Genomic DNA, 19,749 nt, shown 5'->3' with positions numbered 1-19,749 from the left:
AAATGCAACTCTGCCATGCCAACATATCTTATTTAAAAAGTTTAAAACTAACATAAATAATGCATAATGTAGATGTTTCTGGAAAAGCAAAAATATTTTCAGATTTTGACATAAGCTAGAAAAAAGATAGTTTTAATGTAAAACTTTTAAAATAAATAATAAATAAAAAAATATGATGGTGATTCTATGCACTATAAATAACACTTATGTATTCTACAGAAAAGAGAGCCATATTTCATTATTTATAAACTTTTTCGACCTCCATATAATATATGAGCACATGACAATCACATCTGCTAGTTGCTGGAAGCCTGTTTTCATCATATCTTAAAATCATGTTTAATGATTAAACCTTGTCAAAGATGCCTACCTCTGTAGTGGAAGTCAGTGGACCTGTCTATGGGAGCCCGTTCTACTGCTGATCTCTTGTAGACAACATGAATCCTTCCTTTTTCTTCCTCCATCTGCTTACCTCTTTCCAAGGGTTCAATGAAATATTCTTCATTATCACTTTTGATCATTCCAGCCTAGAGGAAGCATAAGATGTGTTAACTTAACAACATCACCTTCAGATCACAAGTTATGTCTTTTAAATGGCAAGTATGTAATTTGTGAGATGGAATGCTTTTTCTCCCTCAGATTTGACTGCAAACTCAAAATGGTTAAGCTACTATGCATTAGTAATTCATAAAAGTACCAATTCAGATATGATAGGAATGGCAAAAATTCACATATGGGAGGACACAAAATTCACAAGAATAAAAAAATCAGACAATGCACCCATTTCATCAGAATGCAGAAGAAATACATTCATATATTGTACTCATTATTTTATCCCTCCATGAAATCATATGTGATATGTAAGCTGCAAATGCATTTCTAATTTCCCATATCAACCCAGGGTGAAGATGCTGCCAATACATGTGAAGTTTTTTTTTTTTTTAACCCATTTAAACTTTCCTCCCATACCACTATGCCATGAAAAAGATGAGTCCCAGACTATACCCAGCAAAGATGTCTGTCTTTAAATAGCCTCTTTAAGCTTCTGTAGAAATCGTGCATTTCTAACATGAAAAACCAACTTATATTTGCTTTCTTAATCGAACATCATGATTATGTTTGTTTATTGCTCGAGCAGCACTTCTCATACCTATCCTCACCTTCAATGCCTTCCAACTCTCCAGTGTCTAACTCTGTTTCATCTTGGGATTATTCAGAAAATACCAGGATTATATCCAGTACTACAGCTGCAGACAAATGATGTTTTGTCTAATAGGTTCTATTCCTTAACTATCAAAGCTACATCACAGTCAGATAGTAGCAGCTCATATTTCTACTTTAAAGGTCATGCATTAATATATGTTATTCACTTAAATATCAGCACATTTATTTGAGGAGAAAGTTGAAGAAACTCTGTGTAAGTCTGGGAACTGCAATTATTTTGAAAATACTTACCAGACTTACTACTTTTCCTGAGACCTTTAACTTAGTTTGTATTTTCACATGTGAGATCTAGGCTGTCATGAAACATAGGCCAGGGAAAGATTCCTCACTCCTTCTAACTCAGGGTCTATAATATCTCTGTCATTGTGGTATCAAGTCACATGGACGTTAAAGTACCCAGCAAATATGCCTCTGACTACAGCTTTGGTATTAAAAACAAATCTTTATGGTCCTTCCCACTCTCAACTCTACCATCCAGCAAGCTCTACACCTGCTTCCTCTGTGTAAGCCTCACAGGGAATTCTCAGAAGCATCTTCATGGACCACTTCTACACCCACCTTGATGCTGTGCACATACAAAATAGCCCTTGAATCTGTGGTGCCAGAAATTTCAAGAAAACATCACCATGGCTTTTTCTCCATACCTGGTTCTTACCCTCTAGAATAAATTTATAGTCTTTACTTAAAAGAACATTAAGCTAATAGATACTCAATAGTAATGTTATCTCTAGACACATGTGCTAAAACCAGAGGGTTTCAAAATCTCATTAAAAATGGAATAAAGTCTCATTAAAAATGAAATTTAAAAAACTTCGAAATTTCAGTTTTTCACAATGCACATTTTGTATTAACTTTTTGAAGACTACTCCTATTTGAGGTACTTTTTTCTCATTTGACTATTTCTTACCTACTCCTATACTGCAAAAATCACTTTTTTTTTTGCAGGGGTATCTTTAATTCTTCCCTAATGGATTCACATTCTACACACAGAAAATTCTCCCCATGCTTTTCAATTTTCACTTTAATCTCTTCAACATTATGGTTTTGTTCTTATTTCGCTTTCTTCAAATAATTTCAACACACTGCTTTTACCTTTCTTAGGTAGAGGTAGATTAATAATATCCATAAAACACATCTGAACTGTTCACAAATACAGTAAACAGAAAATAAATTCATAAAACAGCTCCACATCCGAGGCTATAACAAGCAGTCCCTTCACTGACAGCATCCATTTTGAGCAAGAAGCATTCGCTAGCTTCATCTTACAACACAGATATGTGACAAACTTTATTTTACAAGTTGAAGTTCATTAGCATGGGAGCTTCAGTGTTCATCTTCATTCCCAACGCCATTCAGTCGCCCTGCTCTGGAACTTCCATTCTTCTCCCACCCTTCCTCACACATGCTACTCACACTTCCTTAGTCACGCATCTCATCATTCATCTGGGATCACAGAAACTTCCTATCTTGAGACAGAGATTACATTGATTCTCCCAGATGGGTGCCTGGCACTGGGTGGAAGTAGTGTCACCAAAGAAGTTTGCAGCTCCGAGAAATAGACAGATTCCAGGGTCAATGGAATGTGAAGTCAAAGGTAGTGAACAGCCCACAGGCCTTCTAGGCCAACATTCAAATCTCAGGTCCGTGATGTTGCTTTCCTCACTAGGCCACAGGGAAAACAAAACGGACCAAAAAAAGCTCCTTACAAAGCAAAGCAAAATCTAAATTTCTGGCAAGAAAGAACTGTGTCCAATGACATCTAATAACTCCACAGGACACACAGGAAACCTGAGAGTAAACCCTTTTATTCATTAACCGAAGCCAACTTCAACTCCAATGGGGGTGGGAGGAAGTATCTTATACAAAGCACTGTACTCAATGGCACAGGAAAGAAAAAATTCTCAGATATTTGAGATTTGACCTCCAATCAACTAAATTCACATAAACAAAACACAAGGCTAAAGTGTTCAATGAGGTATGCTACAGGAGTCCAGGCAGCAATGTGGCCACTGTGAGTCAAATACAGTCAGATTTTTTTTTTTTCAATCTCACTAGGCATAGTAAACTATCAGTGGAGGCTGATGATTTTGCCTCCAAAATCATCTCACCGCATCTGAAATGTCCCCTGTCCACATTGAAATAAACCTTCACTTGATCCATGTTTGTCATTCAGACTGTCACACCTTCACATAGCACAGTAGTCAAAATCGCCCTATCAAACGACCATAGTAACTTGGACAAACTAGGTAATAAATGGACCAAGCACATAAAGATTCAACATAACAGGAGCTTCTTTCTTGCTCACATGAAGATTCTAGACAGTTCTAGGTCAATCAGGAAGCAGTTCTGCTCTACAGAGCTTTGCAGGGATCCAGGCACCAAGTGGCTCTGCCATTGCAATAAGAGCCCTTGTATTTACCCAGGCAGAAATGGAAGCAGCGTGAAGAAGCCCACATTTTTATGAAGTAGCCCTGATGGGGTGTTCACAACTTCACTTACTTCTATGGGATGAATACAGTTCTTATGTGGCTCACAACCGACTGCAAAGAAGTCCAGGAAATGTAATCAGGCTGGGTGTTCAGGGAGAAGACCCAAATGATCTGATGAACACATGAAAACGGCAGCCTCAAACAAGATCATGCCATTGTGTGCTTACAACGCTTCGATTGCTTCCCATTGCACTTGAAACCAGATTCACTGCCATGGCCTTCAAGGCCCCCAAGCATCACCACTCTCACAATTCTCACAGGCAGCAGCCACAGGGACCTGTGTTCAGTGTTGCTTTTCTTCTGATATTCCCAAGCCACTTAGAGTCTCGGGCCTCCAAAATGCTCTCCCCTCCACTTACAGCTCCCTACCCTCACCACACCACACTTCTTTTATCCGGTTCTATTTTATTCTCCAAATCTCAGATGAAATGTCGCCTTCCTTAAAACTCACTTCCTCACTTTGTCACTCTTCAGAAATTAAGTGCTGCCATCCAGGAGAAGCATTCTAGCCAACCATCTTGCTCATGGCAATATGTTCTTGTCTGTCACAGCTCTTAACACAAATGTCAGAGTCCTGTTTATGTGAATGTCAAACTTTTGATTCTTCATCTTCCCCATGGGGCTATCAGCCCCTGAGGCAGACACTTCCATCTTAGTTCTCCTTAGGATCCTTCAACACCAGCACAATGCCCGACAAAATACGTATGCAATATATTTTTGATGAATAACTACCTGATGAGTGACATGGGTGAGGCAATGAATTTTTGTGTATATGTGGGGTACTTTCCAAAATGTGAGGACTACTGCCCTGGTGACAGGCGAGAAGGGACAAGAGTGAGGCAATGCAGGCCAGAGTGAGGGTCCCAAGACAAAATCTCATGGGGATCTGGGAAATGTAAACACCTGATAGGTTAGCTGAGCTGCAAGTACCTGCAAACCACTCCTCCCACCAGCCCATGCACCCATCCCCTATGCCTACTCCCAACTCCCCTCTCCTCACCACCAGGCCCCATATCATTCTATCCTCCTACTTGTCAAACAAAACACCCCCTTTGCCAGGACACATCTGCTTCATCGGGACCTAAAAGGAGACATCATGGAAATATGTATATTGAGCTCCAAGTAGAACTTGGGGAGGCGCTACATAATTCCCAGGTGGATTCCCTCCTAAATGCACCACCCGCAACCTCATAAAAAAGACCAACAACTGGAAGGAGCTCTTGCTCCCTTTCTTCCACTGCAGAGCATGGCTGGAAGTATTGCACAGGTGCTCTTTCCCACCCCCGCCCCCCCCATCCTCCTTTCAGGCAACATTCTGGCCCACTCATGACAGGTGTTTCTCTGTGTGGGCGACCCAGGCTAGCATGTGTGTGTGTGTGTGCATACACACCCACTTGCTCACCTTTTAAATAAATTTTATATTTTGTGCATCTTATTTGTGTCAGCACTTACAATGTGTGTCTTTGTTCATGACAAGAACCTGGAGTGAAATGAATATCACCCTTGCCCACATCAGTGGTGTATATGAGGAGAGGGAGTCAGCTCCTCGCCTAGAGAACAGCCTGGGAGCAAGGCTGTGAGTACTCACACAGCCTTCAGTCTGAATATTAATACAGAGAACCAAACAACAGCAACAAAAAAGATGCTGCTCATCAGACTAGAACAAAAGGCTGCTTTTAGATTTATCTGATAATTAAGTATGCAATGGAAGAGTCTAGAAACAAGCATGCAAGAAGCAAAAATAATAGTCCAGGTGGCAGAAGTTGCAATGGGGGAGAGCAAAGTAGAAAGAAAAGGAAATGGAACTGATGTTAGAGTGATCCCAGGAAAAGATAAATACTGGTACCTGCTGGAATAAGCTCTGCTTTCAAAACCTTCTGATAATGAGCTCACTGAAGTTCTCACAGGGACCAAACAGAACATCACTGACCCCAGCACCTCCACCTACGTGGCTGTCACCTCTCCAGTCCCATCAGTTCATTCCCTGCCTAGCTGGCTCCATTCCAGCCCACAATGGGTGTCTGGCTGATTCTTGAACACCTCAGGTAGGTGCCCTCTTTAAGGCCTCTGCACCAGCTCTTTACTTGGAATTCTCTTTCCCCAGGAATCTACATGCCTAACTCCCCCGCTTTTAAGTCCTCACTGAAGTGTGACTTCTCAAAGAAGCCTATCCTGACTACCCACTAGCGTCTCACAGGAAGCAGCCCATGCCTCCTCCCCTCCCCTGCTGCACTATCTCCATTGCAGTGTCCTTGACCAGAGCAGATCACTTAACCTACAATCCGGTCCAGTTTTCATTGACAGCTGGGATCCCCTCTGCTACCTTCCTGAGCAAGAATTGCTCTTAATCTATTCGCAAAATATACCTAAGTGCCTAAAACAGTGCCTGGTACAAACTAGGAGCTCAATACATGTTGCTTGGATGGAAAACAAACGAGAAAGAAGGAAAACAGAAGGCATAAAGGTGTAATTCACAATCTCGGGGTGACACGGAAATGGTCTCTCGTTTGTGGAAACAGAAAAGCCAACAGGGAAAGCTGACCAGAAGGCAGGGAGAAGAAGCTGATTTGCTTTGTGCGACTCGGGTTCATCTGAAGAAGTGCCAGAACTTTCCATACTTAGTGGAGAAATGGAGAACTGTTTTTCAGGAAAATGGTCATAGCCACAAATATACTGAATTCAGGATGCTCCTTCTCAGAGGCAATGACAAAACAGCTATTAAAAGAAACAAGAAACATTCAAAAGAGATCTGTGGGTGGGCTGATAGAGACTCAGAAAATCACTATACAGGAAATTCCTAAAATCTAAATTCCAGACTATGGTCTACAAGGCCCTGCATGGTCTGGTCCTATCTATCTTGTCTATTTTTCTGGTCTATTCCATATAGTCTTTACAGCTGAACTTTCCGTTCTAGCCACTGGTATTACCCCAGTGACCTAAAGTAGCTCCCCCTTCATTCTCTATCCCTGTCTTTTTCCCGCCAAGGCATTGCCTAGGTTATAGTCACCCCTTGGGAACATAATCTCTACACAGGCATAGGTTGTGTCATAGTCCCTGCTATGTCATTATCACAGGGTATAAAATAGCACCTTAGCCAAAGTAATCATCCAGAATTTGAGGGGAAGTAGAAGAGGAAATCAATGTAAGACACAGACAAATGAAAATAAAACATCTTAGAAAGAAACTGAAAAGGCAAGGTAAGAAAAAAAAGGAGGAAATGGAGAAGAGGGCTGTGGTCCCTGTGCAGAAGAAAGCTTTATCAAAGTAACTGCAAGGAGGAAGACTGTGAGAAAGAAACAAGACAGACAAAAGTGATTAGTAGAGATGGGATAGGAAAATATTACAGAAAAAGCAGGTGGCAACACCACATCTGAGTATATTTCAAATGCCAGAATATTCTTAGCCAATAGAAATAGGTTCTTCTGCACTCTTCCTACCACACTTTATCGACTTTCTTCCTCAGTGGTTACCAAAAATGGTATTTAAAAAGCACCTGTTTTTCAAATAAGACTGACTGATGCATATTTAACAAGAGAAAAATCATCAATACTAGTAACTAAAGATTAAAGGCTCTTTTATCTACAAAGATACTCACTTAGTCATGCATTCAACACATGTTTCTGGAAGTTTGAAGACCTTGCACAGTCATATTCTAATTTAAATAACTCATCCCTGCTCTCAGTTCCCCACAGTTTTAATTCATATAATACATTTATACATGTGAGCATGGGGTGACTTACAGGAAGAATAAAACTAGGTGTATATAAGCAAAAAAGTTCAGACCGTGACATTCCATGAATTTATAATGATGCCAGAAATTTAAACTTTTAACTGTAACGTGGAAGTTTATAGAAATGTCAACCACAGATTCCCACATGATTCTAAGGCATTCTGTTATATAGGTGCACTTATTTTAATTCATCTTTAATGTTAACTAATTGATACATGATATCAACATAATAATTTATAAATCCACATTTACTATTCTAATCTTATGCAACAATACCAGAAATATGTTTTGTGCTGCTCAAACTATTTTTCAAAACTGAATACTGCATATTTAAAAATATTTATTATACTTAACACAGAATTAAGCAACATTAAAACATTAAATACATTTTTATTAATTCTTCACATTGGTCCTTTGACAGCATTTTAGAGGGGATATTTATGAAATAATGACTTATGCTGAAAATCCAGCAGTATAATTTCCCTCTCATCTGGTCAACCCTTCCAGCTACGTCACTCAACTCAAACACTGCCAAGAATCCAGAATCAAGTTAGAAAACAGCCTCTGAGGATGGAAACAGCTATCTCAAGGACCACACTGCTTATTCCCTAGGAGAGGTCCTCCCAGGCACATGTGACACTCAATTCTACCAAACTAGTTTGGATGGTTCCCTAATCTTCACCAGAGTATAAAAGGCAAATGAGAATATGGGGTGTGGAAGACAGGGGATTTCAGATGAGATAATGTCTGTGAATGAAGGCTATGAAACCCTACAATAAATGTAAAATGCCAGCCTTTATCCATCATAATAAGAAGTCTCAGTCAGCAAGAGAAGATTTTTTTTTCTTTTGGGGAGAGTTTTAATAATTTAATTACTTTTTTAATTATTATTATTATTATTATTAACTTTTATTTAATGAATATAAATTTCCAAAGTACAGCTTATGGATTACAATGGCTTCCCCCCCATAACTTCCCTCCCACCCGCAACCCTCCCCTTTCCCGCTCCCTTTCCCCTTCCATTCACATCAAGATTCATTTTCAATTCTCTTTATATACAGAAGATCAGTTTAGTATATATTAGGTAAAGATTTCAACAGTTTGCCCTCACATAGCAACACAAAGTGAAAAAATACTGTTGGAGTACTAGTTATAGCATTAAATAAGAGTGTACAGCACATTAAAGACAGAGATCCTACATGATATTTTTTAAAAATTAATTAATTTTCTATGCCATTTCCAATTTAACACCAGGTTTTTTTTTTCATTTTCAATTATCTTTATATACAGAAGATAGATTCAGTATACACTAAGTAAAGATTTCATCAGTTTGCACCCACACAGAAACACAAAGTGTAAAAATACTGTTTCAGTACTAGTTATAGCATCACTTCACATTGGACAACACATTAAGGACAGATCCCACATGAGACATAAGTACACAGTGACTCCTGTTGTTGACTTAACAATGTGACACTCTTGTTTATGGTGTCAGTAATCTCCCTAGGCTCTAGTCATGAGTTGCCAAGGCTATTGGAAGCCTTTAGGGAGGTACCTTTCTCTGAAGGGAGGAGAGAACTTCCACTTTGACTATGACCCTATCAGAATATGATCAAAGTCAGCAAGAGAAGATTAAACTGTGTTTAACTTATGAAGAAAATCAGCCCAAACACATTTTAAAAGGAATTCCATCAAAAATTACCAGTTTTCTTGGAAATTCTGTGCCCGAGATTCTCTAAAACGCCTACATCATGGAAGCACTATGTTGGAACTGTGACATCTAAATGTTTGTTGATGGCAGTACATCTCAAATGGGTTAAGGAAGAGGAGCAGAGCCAGGTTTCCCGTTTTGGTACCTCAGGAAATGTATATCAAATACTTAATGTGTTGCTGCAACTGAAATTAAATATCCCTCAATTTGTGCAGAAGCGGTTACACTTTTATACTGGCTTGTAACACAGAAAACTGTTAATAAGCTTTAAATGTCCGGAAGACAACAAAAAAATGTAGTAATGTGTGTATGAGACAAAACAAATGTAACTATTACATTGAAGCGTGACTTTACCTTAAGGGTACAACGTCACATTAGCTCACTAAACTTTCATGATCAGATCCGGAGAATCGCCATTTCACTGTGCGGCTTCCTCAAATATTTATTCCATCACTGTACCAAGCAACCAATACCTGGCTCCTATTTTGTCAACAGAACGGATACATGTTATTACATGAATATAATTTCTAAATCTTTCCTGAATTTCCGAGGGCACTGCAGTGGTATTTCTGGAATTTTTACAGGAGAGGCACCAGGAAAAGCAAAATAATTGAAATGGGCTAGGAAAGAGTGACCACTGATTTGAAGCTGGATTTATAAACAAGCAAACAACAAATACAATTCCTCTATTTAAAGAAGCTGAAGTTTTTGAGATACATTTGGATGGAGCTTGCAAAGATCCAAACTGCCCCCCAACTCAACACTTAATAAAATCTTCTATTAGTCTAAGGCCAGAAGCCACTTTCTACTCTTTTAGACTCCAAGTGTTTTATCTACAGTTCCATGATGCTTATCACTGTCAACCTTGTTTTACAATTATTTTTAACCATGCTACTAACTGGACATTAAGAGATGGTGAATAATATGTCAGCTGAACCTAAAACATAAATCTGATTAAATATCAGCTTTATATTTGAGTTTGGCTGGCATTTCATTCAACAATGATCTGTCCACACCCTTTCTATATTGCAGCTACATCTAACAAATTGACAACACTCAATGTGTATTTGCAGAATCTCTTCCATAAGGAGTGGGGAAGGGGTGCTCTCCAGCCAGGCAAGTATTATGGTCAGAGTCTTAAATTAAAAAAAAAGACTATGTTATCTTAACTCACAATTCAATTAACTGCTAAAGCAAATTGATCCAATCTTAATCAGTGATGTTAGACATCACTACTTGTTTCTTTAATTAGAGAACATGACCTCCAACCCTCTGCTGCCTCATCCTTACTAAAATATAGGTCACCAGAAAAAAAAAAGGCACACAGAAAGACAAATTTCACATGTTCTTCCTCATGTTTGGAAACTAAAAGACAAACAAGTTGATCCAAATGTTTAATAGTGATTACTAGAGGTTGGCTGGGGGGAGGAATGGAATGATAGAGGGAGGTTGGAGAACAAACACCCAACAAAATCAGGCAGAAGGAGTAAGTTCTAGTCTTTCACAGCTCAGTGGAGTGACTACAGTTAATAATAACCTATTATATATTTCATTCAGTTCCAGAAGATAGATGCTCTAAGCTTCCAAACATAAATAAATCATAGATAGAAATGCTAACTACCCTGGCTCAATCAATTCAGGCTGCATGCACGGGAAATATCACACTATGACTTAAAATATACACTAATAAAAATATATTAACAATCTTGTGGAATATAAAAAACTTTAATTGTAAAGCCAAATACAGATTGCAAGAAATAAAATGCTAGGAAGATTTCCTGAAAGCTAAAGGATTTGCTATACATCCAGTCAAATCCCTCTAATTTTCAAGGTCTTTGTCTCCATTAAGCCAGGCCATAGTAATTTACTGCCCAAATAGGATAACTTCCATTCAATGACACAAAAGTATTACATAGTAGCCCAGGATGATGGAGATCAGTCACAAAGTGCCTTGAGTACCTTCTTTCCATAACACCAGCATGTTTGTAGCTTCGAATCTCTCAGTCTCATACTGTGTATGTGAAATGAGAATCCAGGAACAAACCTCACAGATTTTAGTAATAAAGAACAGTTTTGCTTCTCCTGAAAAAATCATTCATTTTTACTGCATAAACACTGTGTATTAATCAGTATCTGGGAAAATTCAAAGCAAAATCTATATCCTACTTCTAGGAGAATCTTGTTCCATGAATCCTTGGATACTGACTTTTTCTTGAGAATTATTTTTCCTTCTCTTTTCTCTTCTTGCTGACCTGTTTTATATGCAGTATCTTATTTTATGCATGCATATAAACCATCACAGATCCTTTGTCATACGGAATAGGGTAGTACTTACAAAATTCTGTACAAGTCCTATGCTTTCAAGCTAATACTAAAACAACATTTAATCTATTTGAAACAAGAAAACATATTGTTATGGAAATATGTAAATTATAGGAGTCTAGGTCTTAACAATGTTTACCATTATCCAATAGTTCACATATACGTGAATGTTCTAGAAAACGTAGCATATGTATAAATAATCAATTTACCATTCTTAGAAAACAGAACAGTGTGGAATACTAAATCTTGCTTTTCCAATAACTTATCAATAATTCAAACTATACAATGGTCACACAAATATAAAATATTGAAATAGATTTATTTTCAGTTTGGGTGTTTGATTCTCCACTAATACACACTCAGTATTCTCACTAATCTGGGAAGAAGACATATCTAAACCAAGGCAGCATACTTTGTCCTATTTATATCCTTTCTTTGCTTGGTAAAATACAAGGTAAATCAAACAAACCACTGTGTCAACAACCAAAAAAAAACCTGAAAGTAGTCATCTACTTTATCGCTTTTCAGTTTGACTCTTTCTAAAAATTAAGTCAAGTGGCTGGAAAAAGGATTAGATTTTACATTGTTTGTCAGTTGCTTCTGTACCAGATTACCACAATCAGAATATCTTAAAACATCGCAAAGTCATCATCTTTCAGTTCTGCAGATCAGAAGTCAGCCAGGTGTCAAGGTGTCAGCAGAGTCAATTCCCCAAACTCCTGAATGGGTTGGTGCAAATCCTTCCCACCCCGCTCCTCACACATGCCCATCCACACCTGCTCACCATGCCTTGGAACCTAGTGGGTTCTTCAGTCTTTCCCAGGCCACACTCCTCCAAATACAGTCTAAGCTAAAAGCTACAAGAACTTTGAGAGTGGAATCCAAGAAATTCCACCATATTTCCCCACTGGGAATCATACGCTTCTTCATCACTGCTGCTGACAACCACAGACAACTGTGGCAATGCCCCCTCTACCTGGCTGACTGCGTTGGGAACTGCAGTGTTAACATCTCTGTCCTGTGTCCAGCAACAATCAAGTTAAGGCACAGTTATGCATCTGTCAGACTTGTAGTCACAGCATCTCACTAAGCACGGAGTGAGATGAATAAAGAAAGCCAAACTGACACTTAAATTCAAAAAATATAACTTAAAAAAGAGAAGACAGTGGAAAAAGGAGGAAGAAAAAAGCAAAGAAGATAGATTAGTTCAATCAAAGCCTATGCTCTAACTTCAGAGGGTCAGAAAGGCAGAGGTGAGAGACAGGCAGAGACAGAACAGACTTGGGAGGATCCTCTGTGCCCTGCCCTGCACCGTGCACATCCACCTGAGCCCTGCACCCTCTCTTGCTATGTCATGTCCCTACCACAGCTGCGCCTCAACAGACACAATAAATGTGTTGGTAAAACTGCATAAAGGACCTCAAATCTACCAACAGTAGATGCTGGAGAGGATGTGGGGGGGAAGGGACACTAACCCACTGTTGGTGGGAATGCAAACTGGTTAAGCCACTATGGAAATCAGTCTGGAGATTCCTCAGAAACCTGAACATAACCCTACCATACAACCCAGCCATCCCACTCCTTGGAATTTACCCAAAGGAAATTAAATTGGCAAATAAAAAAGCCATCTGCACATTAATGTTTATTGCAGCTCAATTCACAATAGCTAAGACCTGGAACCAACCCAAATGCCCATCAACAGTAGACTGGATAAAGAAATTATGGGACATGTACTCCATAGAATACTATACAGCAGTAAGAAACAATGAAACCCAGTCATTTGCAACAAGATGGAGGAATCTGGAAAACATCATGCTGAGTGAATTAAGCCAGTCCCAAAGAGACAAATATCATTTGTTTTCCCTGATCAGTGACAACTAACTGAGCACCCAAGGGGAAACCTGTTGAAGTGAAATGGACACTATAAGAAACAATGACCTGATCAGCTCTTCTCCTGACTTTAGATGTACAATGTAATACTTTATCCTTTTTAGTATTTGTTGTTGTTGTTATTGTTGTTGTTCTAGTACTAGTGGTTGAACTCTGTAATTAACACACAATTATTCTTAGGTGTGTGAATTTTAACTGAAAAGTGATCCCTGTTAAATTTAAGGGTGGAAAAAGAGAGGGAGGAGATGTAAAATTTGGGACATGCTCAATCGGACTTGCCGCAAATGGTGGAGTTAGAAATGTGCCAGGGGATTCCAATACAATCCCATCGAGGTGGCATGTACCAATGCCATCTCACTAGTCCAAGTGATCAATTTCAGTTCACAATTGATGGCTCTGATAGGTCTAGGAGTCAAAGGGATCACACAAACAAGACAAGTGTCTGCTAATACTAACTGATAGAATCAAAAAGGGAGAGAACGATCCAACGTGGGAAGCGGGATACACAGCAGACTCATAGAATGGCATATGTCCTAAACAACACTCTGGCCTCAGAATCAGCCCTTAAGGCATTCGGATATGGATGAAGAGCCCATGAGAGTATTGTAGGCATGGAAAGCCAAGACACCATGGAAAAGAAAAAAAAGAAGACCTAAATGAAAGATCTCAGCGAGTGTGATCCCAGTGGAAAGAACGGGGCCATCAAAGAAGGAGGTACCTTTCTCTGAAGGGAGGAGAGAACTTCCACTTTGACTATGACCCTATCGGAATAAGATCAAAGTCGGCAAACTCTAAAGGCTTCCATAGCCTTGGCAACTCATGACTAGAGCCTAGGGAGATTACTGACACCATAAACAAGAGTATCAAATTGTTAAATCAACAACAGGAATCACTGTGTACTTACATCTCATGTGGGATCTGTCCTTAATGTGTTGTCTAATGTGCAATGATGCTATAACTAGTACTGAAACAGTAGTTTTACACTGTGTTTCTGTGTGGGTGCAAACTGATGAAATCTTTACTAATTATATACAGAATCAATCTTCTGTATATAAAGATAATTGGAAATGAAAAAAAAAAACCTGGTGTTAAATTGGAAATTGCATAGAAAATTAATTAATTTTCTTAAAAAAATATTATGTAGGATCTCTGTCTTTAATGTGCTGTACACTGTTATTTAATGCTATAACTAGTACTCCAACAGTATTTTTTCACTTTGTGTTGCTATATGGGGGCAAACTGTTGAAATCTTTACTTAATATATACTAAACTGATCTTCTGTATATAAAGAGAATTGAAAATGAATCTTGATGTGAATGGAAGGGGAGAGGGAGCGGGAAAGGGGAGGGTTGCGGGTGGGAGGGAAGTTATGGGGGGGGGGAAGCCATTGTAATCCATAAGCTGTACTTTGGAAATTTATATTCATTAAATAAAAGTTTAATAAATGAAAAAAAAATTGCATAAAGGAGAAAATGCCCAAAACTATACAGGCACATTGGAAAACAAATTATCCGACATTCTTAATTGACTTTTTCATTTAAAATCAACTAATTAACAATGAAAGCACTAAGCTTGCTTTCACTTAATCACAGTAAAAGACATTTGGTTTGTTTCCAGTCTGGCCATTATAAATAAAGCTGTTTAAAAAAAATATTAAAAAAAAAAATGGGCAGGGACACAGATGTGAAGGGTGTGAAGGGAACTGAATTTGGAGGTGGGTTCCCAGGAGAAGTTTCACTGACCTTAATTTTTTGGAAAGATTTGTTTATTATTTTATTTGAAAGACAGAATTAGAGGGAGAGACAAAAAGAGAGAGATTCCATCAGCTAGTTGAGTCCCCAAATGGCCATGATGATCAGGGCTGGGCGAGGTGGAAGCCAGGAGCCAGTAGCTTCATCTGGATCTCTCATGTAGGTACAGGGGCCCAAGAACTTGGGCTACCTTCTGCTGCTTTCCCAGGTGCATTAGCAGGAGCTGGATTGGAAGTAAACAGCGGGGACTTGAACTGGTGCCCATATGGGATGCTGGCAAAGTGGAGGGCGGCTTAACCTGCTGAACTACAGCACCAGCCCCTAACTGAGCCTAATTTTCAAAAAGTCTTAAGAATCTTCCATAAATTCCATTTTATAAGTATTTCACAATTATGTAATGTAAGGCACATATTTTATTCTTTCAAAAAAAACCTGTTAATCCTAAGAAAGAGAAAGAGAAAGAGAAAGAGAGAGAGAGAGAGAGAGAGAGAGAGAGAGAGAGAGAGAGAGGGAGGGAGGGAGGGAGAAGAAGAAGGAAAGGGAAAGGGAGGGAAAAAAAAAAAAAAAAAGAAATCCCCTAGTGTATCTGTTCTGATTTTGGTATTGGGTTTTTCAAGTTAAGGAATTTACTTAGCAACTTTCCAGAGGTTTAGAAGGACATACAAGGATACCTCAAAAAGTGTGTGGAAAACGGAATTTTAAGATGTTTATGTTGGTGCAAAGTTCTGAAATCCATACAGTTTTTTCATAGTACTTATTTTCCATGAAGATACCTTATGTGCATGGATCTCAAAAAGTTTTTGATAGCAAAAAAAAAAAAAAAGGACAACTGCATAAGAAAATTTATAAGACATAAATAAGATGACTAGACCTCTGATAAGATGGATCACAAACTACAATCATTAACATTACTTAAATGGTCAATTCAGCCAATAAATAGATCCTTTCTGATTAAATGCTCAATGCTTCCTTTATGATCTTGCCATGAACATATCTAATTGCCAGACTTAAAAATAATTTGAACCTAGGCCGGCACTGTGGCTCAATCCTCCACCTTGCGGCGCCGGCACACCGGGTTCTAGTCCCGGTCGGGGCACCGGATTCTGTCCCGGTTGCCCCTCTTCCAGGCCAGCTCTCTGCTGTGGCCAGGAAGTGCAGTGGAGGATGGCCCAAGTGCTTGGGCCCTGCACCCCATGGGAGACCAGGAGAAGCACCTGGCTCCTGCCATCGGATCAGCGCGGTGCGCCGGCCGCAGCACGCCTACCGCGGCGGCCATTGGAGGGTAAACCAACGGTAAAGGAAGACCTTTCTCTCTGTCTCTCTCTAACTGTCCACTCTGCCTGTCAAAAAAAATAAAAAAATAAAAATAAAAAATAATAATAATTTGAACCTATCTTGTCTTCCAGAGTGTAAAGAAGAAACCATAGCATGGTTGACCCAACATTTAGGTTTACATCATAGATGTGCTTCTAACAAATAATACTTTTGGAAAGTCACTTAAATTCTTTGGAGCTCAGTTGTATAATCTAAAAAAGTATAGAATTTTGCTAGATAGTCCCTAAGATGTCATCCAGTTGAATTGTTCTATTATCTAATGTCCATTATTAGAGCTTCTAGGAAAGACATGGAATTAGAAAAGCGGCTTTCTCCCAATGCCTCAAGACCTACTTATTCTCATATTAAATAACCTGAAATATTATTATAATATGAATATAATTAACTCCTTTGAAAGTAGGTCACAAAACTTAGTGTGCCAAGAATTTAGGTCCCAACCTCTGAGACATTTCCATGTTCCAGTTCCAGAAAGTCTGATTCAAAAAGACTGGGATGAGAATCAGAAATCTGCAGTTTTAACAAGCACTTCAGATGCTGCAAATAGTAGTTGTCTGGAAATTACAGCTTGAGAAAAACTGCTTTAAAAATAATGTGCCAATCAAAATGAATCTTTGGGATGTTTATTCCGTTACTCTAAAATAAATTTAAGGTGACTATTTAAAGGAAACATGAGTAAATGGAACCTATGAATTAAACTCCATGTAATAAAATTCATAGTAGTCACTACTGAAGATATAATAAATACTGTTAACATTTTTTCAGGGTTTTAAGAGTTTATAGAATGACTCAGTGTTTTAACAGTTATAAGAGAAAATTAAAAATCATATTCTTTAATTTAGTAGTAAATAAATATCTACCAACAGTCAGCAGTCACAGGAGGAAAGATGTTTTAAAAATCGCAACATTTAAAAAATAGTTAAAGGGAAATGTAAAATCCAAAACAATCATTTTACCTTAGAAATCATTCTAAATAGCATTATTGTACATAATGAAGCATACGGTCATTCTAAATCTCCTTGAGTCAAAGATATTAATGGCTAACAACCATTAAGGCTAGGACTGTGTATTATACTATAATTTGAGGGTACAAATTATAATCATGGGTTGGATAATTTGTCTAGCAGTTAAGAAACCTGCTAGAGGACCATCTATCCCAAATGGGGGTGCCTGGCTTCAACTTGCTCCGCTCCTGAATCCAGCATCCTGCTAATGCAGCTATGAGAGGCAGCAGATTGTGGCTTAAGTTGTTGTGTCCCTGTCACCCTTATGGAAGACCTGTATTAGATTCCCAGCTCCCAGCTTTGGCCTGGTCCTGACCTGGCTGTTGTGGGCATGTGGGGAGTGTACCAGTTAACTGGAGTTCTGTTTTCATCTCTCTCCATCTTTTAGCCTCCCTAATGACACCAATAATAAACTTTTTAAAGAGAGTCACTGATCCCAAAGAGATCACAATCAACATTAACAAAATTAGTAATGACATGATGCCACTATTTGGCCTGAGTAGTTAACATGCCATTTGGAATACCTGCATGCCATATCAGAGTGCCTGGGTTTGAGTGTCTCAGCTCCACGCTGGATTCTAGCCTTCTGCTAATGTACATCCTTGGAGGAAGTAGGCAATTGCCCGAATGGTTGGGTTCCTGCTACCCTGAAAGACCTGGTTCAAGTTCTTGGGTCCTAGCTTCAGACCATCAGTCTTAGTTGTTGTGGACATTTACAGAGTGAATCAGAGTGAACAGAGGCTCTCTCCTCTTTTCCTAATAAACAAATAATAAAAAATAAGAAATTAGCTACGATAGGTATAATTTAAAGTATAGACATTTTGCTCATATATAGGAGCTCAATCCAGAGCAGGTTAACTCTTCCTTCAGGTCACTCTTTTCCTTCTGGTATTTAGGTGGATATGGAAGAGCCCACAGCACAGTCATTATCTCCTAGAGTAGGGCATTTCAAACTTTAAATCAATTACATGGAGACCTCGTCAGAACACAGATCTGATTCAATGGCCTGAAATTCAACACTTCTAATAAACTCCCAGGTGACACTAATGTTTTGGGTCCCTGACCAATAGGCCTCAGTGTATTTCAAGCTCAACTTCACTGAATTAAACAGGAAATCCCATGAATTACCTGTAGGTAAGTGGATAGGTTGCAATGCTGAAGATGGCCACAACACAATTTTCTCCTATCCTCCAAGATTTACTCTGTATGATATTCACTCATTAAGAGGTACACTTTAATTCCCCTCCCCTTGAAACCAAACCAGTTTTAAAAGACTGGATTATAACAAGGACAGTACGGTAGACGTTCCACTGGCTGACTCTTGAGCCTGCATGAGAAAATGCCTTGCAGCTTCTGCCTAGTTCTAATGGAAACCTCTGTAGATGCTTCCTCTAAGAATCCAGCAGCTACACTGTAAGAAGAAGCCCAAACCATACAGAAAGACCACAGCAGGCACTCTACGCTGGTGATGGCGCAAGCCTTGAAATCAACTCAATGCATACACCCGACATGTGGGTAAGGAAGCCTCCAGAGAGTCCCACAATCAACCATTCAATCACCCTCAGTCTTCTGAGCATTCCTGGATGACCCAAACATTCTGGAGCAAAGACAAATCATCCATACTTTCATCTTCTGGATTCCTGATAGACAAAATCCATGTACATAATAAAATAGTTGTTGTTTCATACTCTAAGTTTGAGGCAGCTTGTTTTACAACAATGGAAAGCCAAAGGAATAAAATTAAACTAGAGAAAGCACACCAGGGTTTATAAAGACACAACTTGATCCTACACACTATTTGCAATAGTTTAGACAAAGTTACACAACTTTTGTGATAGTTTATATAACAAAACTTTGTATAAAAAGGTTACACAAGATTTGGCAATAGACATTGAAGGCATGCAAATATCTTATAAGAACTCAAGAGAAAAGTTTGTCTTGAAGAGAGAGCAAGCCCAGAGATAAGGCAATCAGTGACAACAGGAGTTATTAATAAGGATTCTGGCAAAGGAATACTGGAGGTATCCATCCACATCAAATAAACAGTGAGCAAGTAAATAGAAATTTGAAAAAGAAATGTGGGGTTGGGGCCACTGCTGTGATACAGTGGGTTAAGTCACCACCTGTGAGTTCTGGCTACTCTGCTTCTGATCCAGCTTCTTGCTAATATGCTTGGGGAAGCAGCAGGAGATGGCCCAAATATGTGAGCCCCTGCACCCAAGTGGCACACTCAGATAGAGTTCTAGGCTCCTGGCATTGGTCTGGTCTAGCCCCAGCCATTGCAACCATTTAGGAA

The 19,749-nt window shown here is 38.9% G+C and overlaps 1 protein-coding gene across 5 annotated transcripts in view; it reads right to left on the bottom strand.

The window, feature by feature from the left end:
* ADAMTS3 (ADAM metallopeptidase with thrombospondin type 1 motif 3) overlaps nt 1-19,749 on the bottom strand; it is a 321,081-nt gene that overhangs the window by 165,795 nt on the left and 135,537 nt on the right. For 3 of the 5 annotated variants that reach the window (XM_062198709.1, XM_062198711.1, XM_062198712.1), the window contains one exon: nt 371-527. In XM_062198709.1, coding sequence (XP_062054693.1) covers nt 371-527 — 157 coding nt within the window. The remainder of the gene's footprint in view (nt 1-370; nt 528-19,749) is intronic. The other 2 variants (XM_062198710.1, XM_062198713.1) reach the window with 1 other exon arrangement.

Source organism: Lepus europaeus, chromosome 8, assembly GCF_033115175.1.
Source record: "Lepus europaeus isolate LE1 chromosome 8, mLepTim1.pri, whole genome shotgun sequence".
Lineage (NCBI taxonomy): Eukaryota > Metazoa > Chordata > Mammalia > Lagomorpha > Leporidae > Lepus > Lepus europaeus.
Note: the sequence above shows the minus strand (reverse complement) of the source record. Positions and strands in the feature narration are given on the sequence as shown.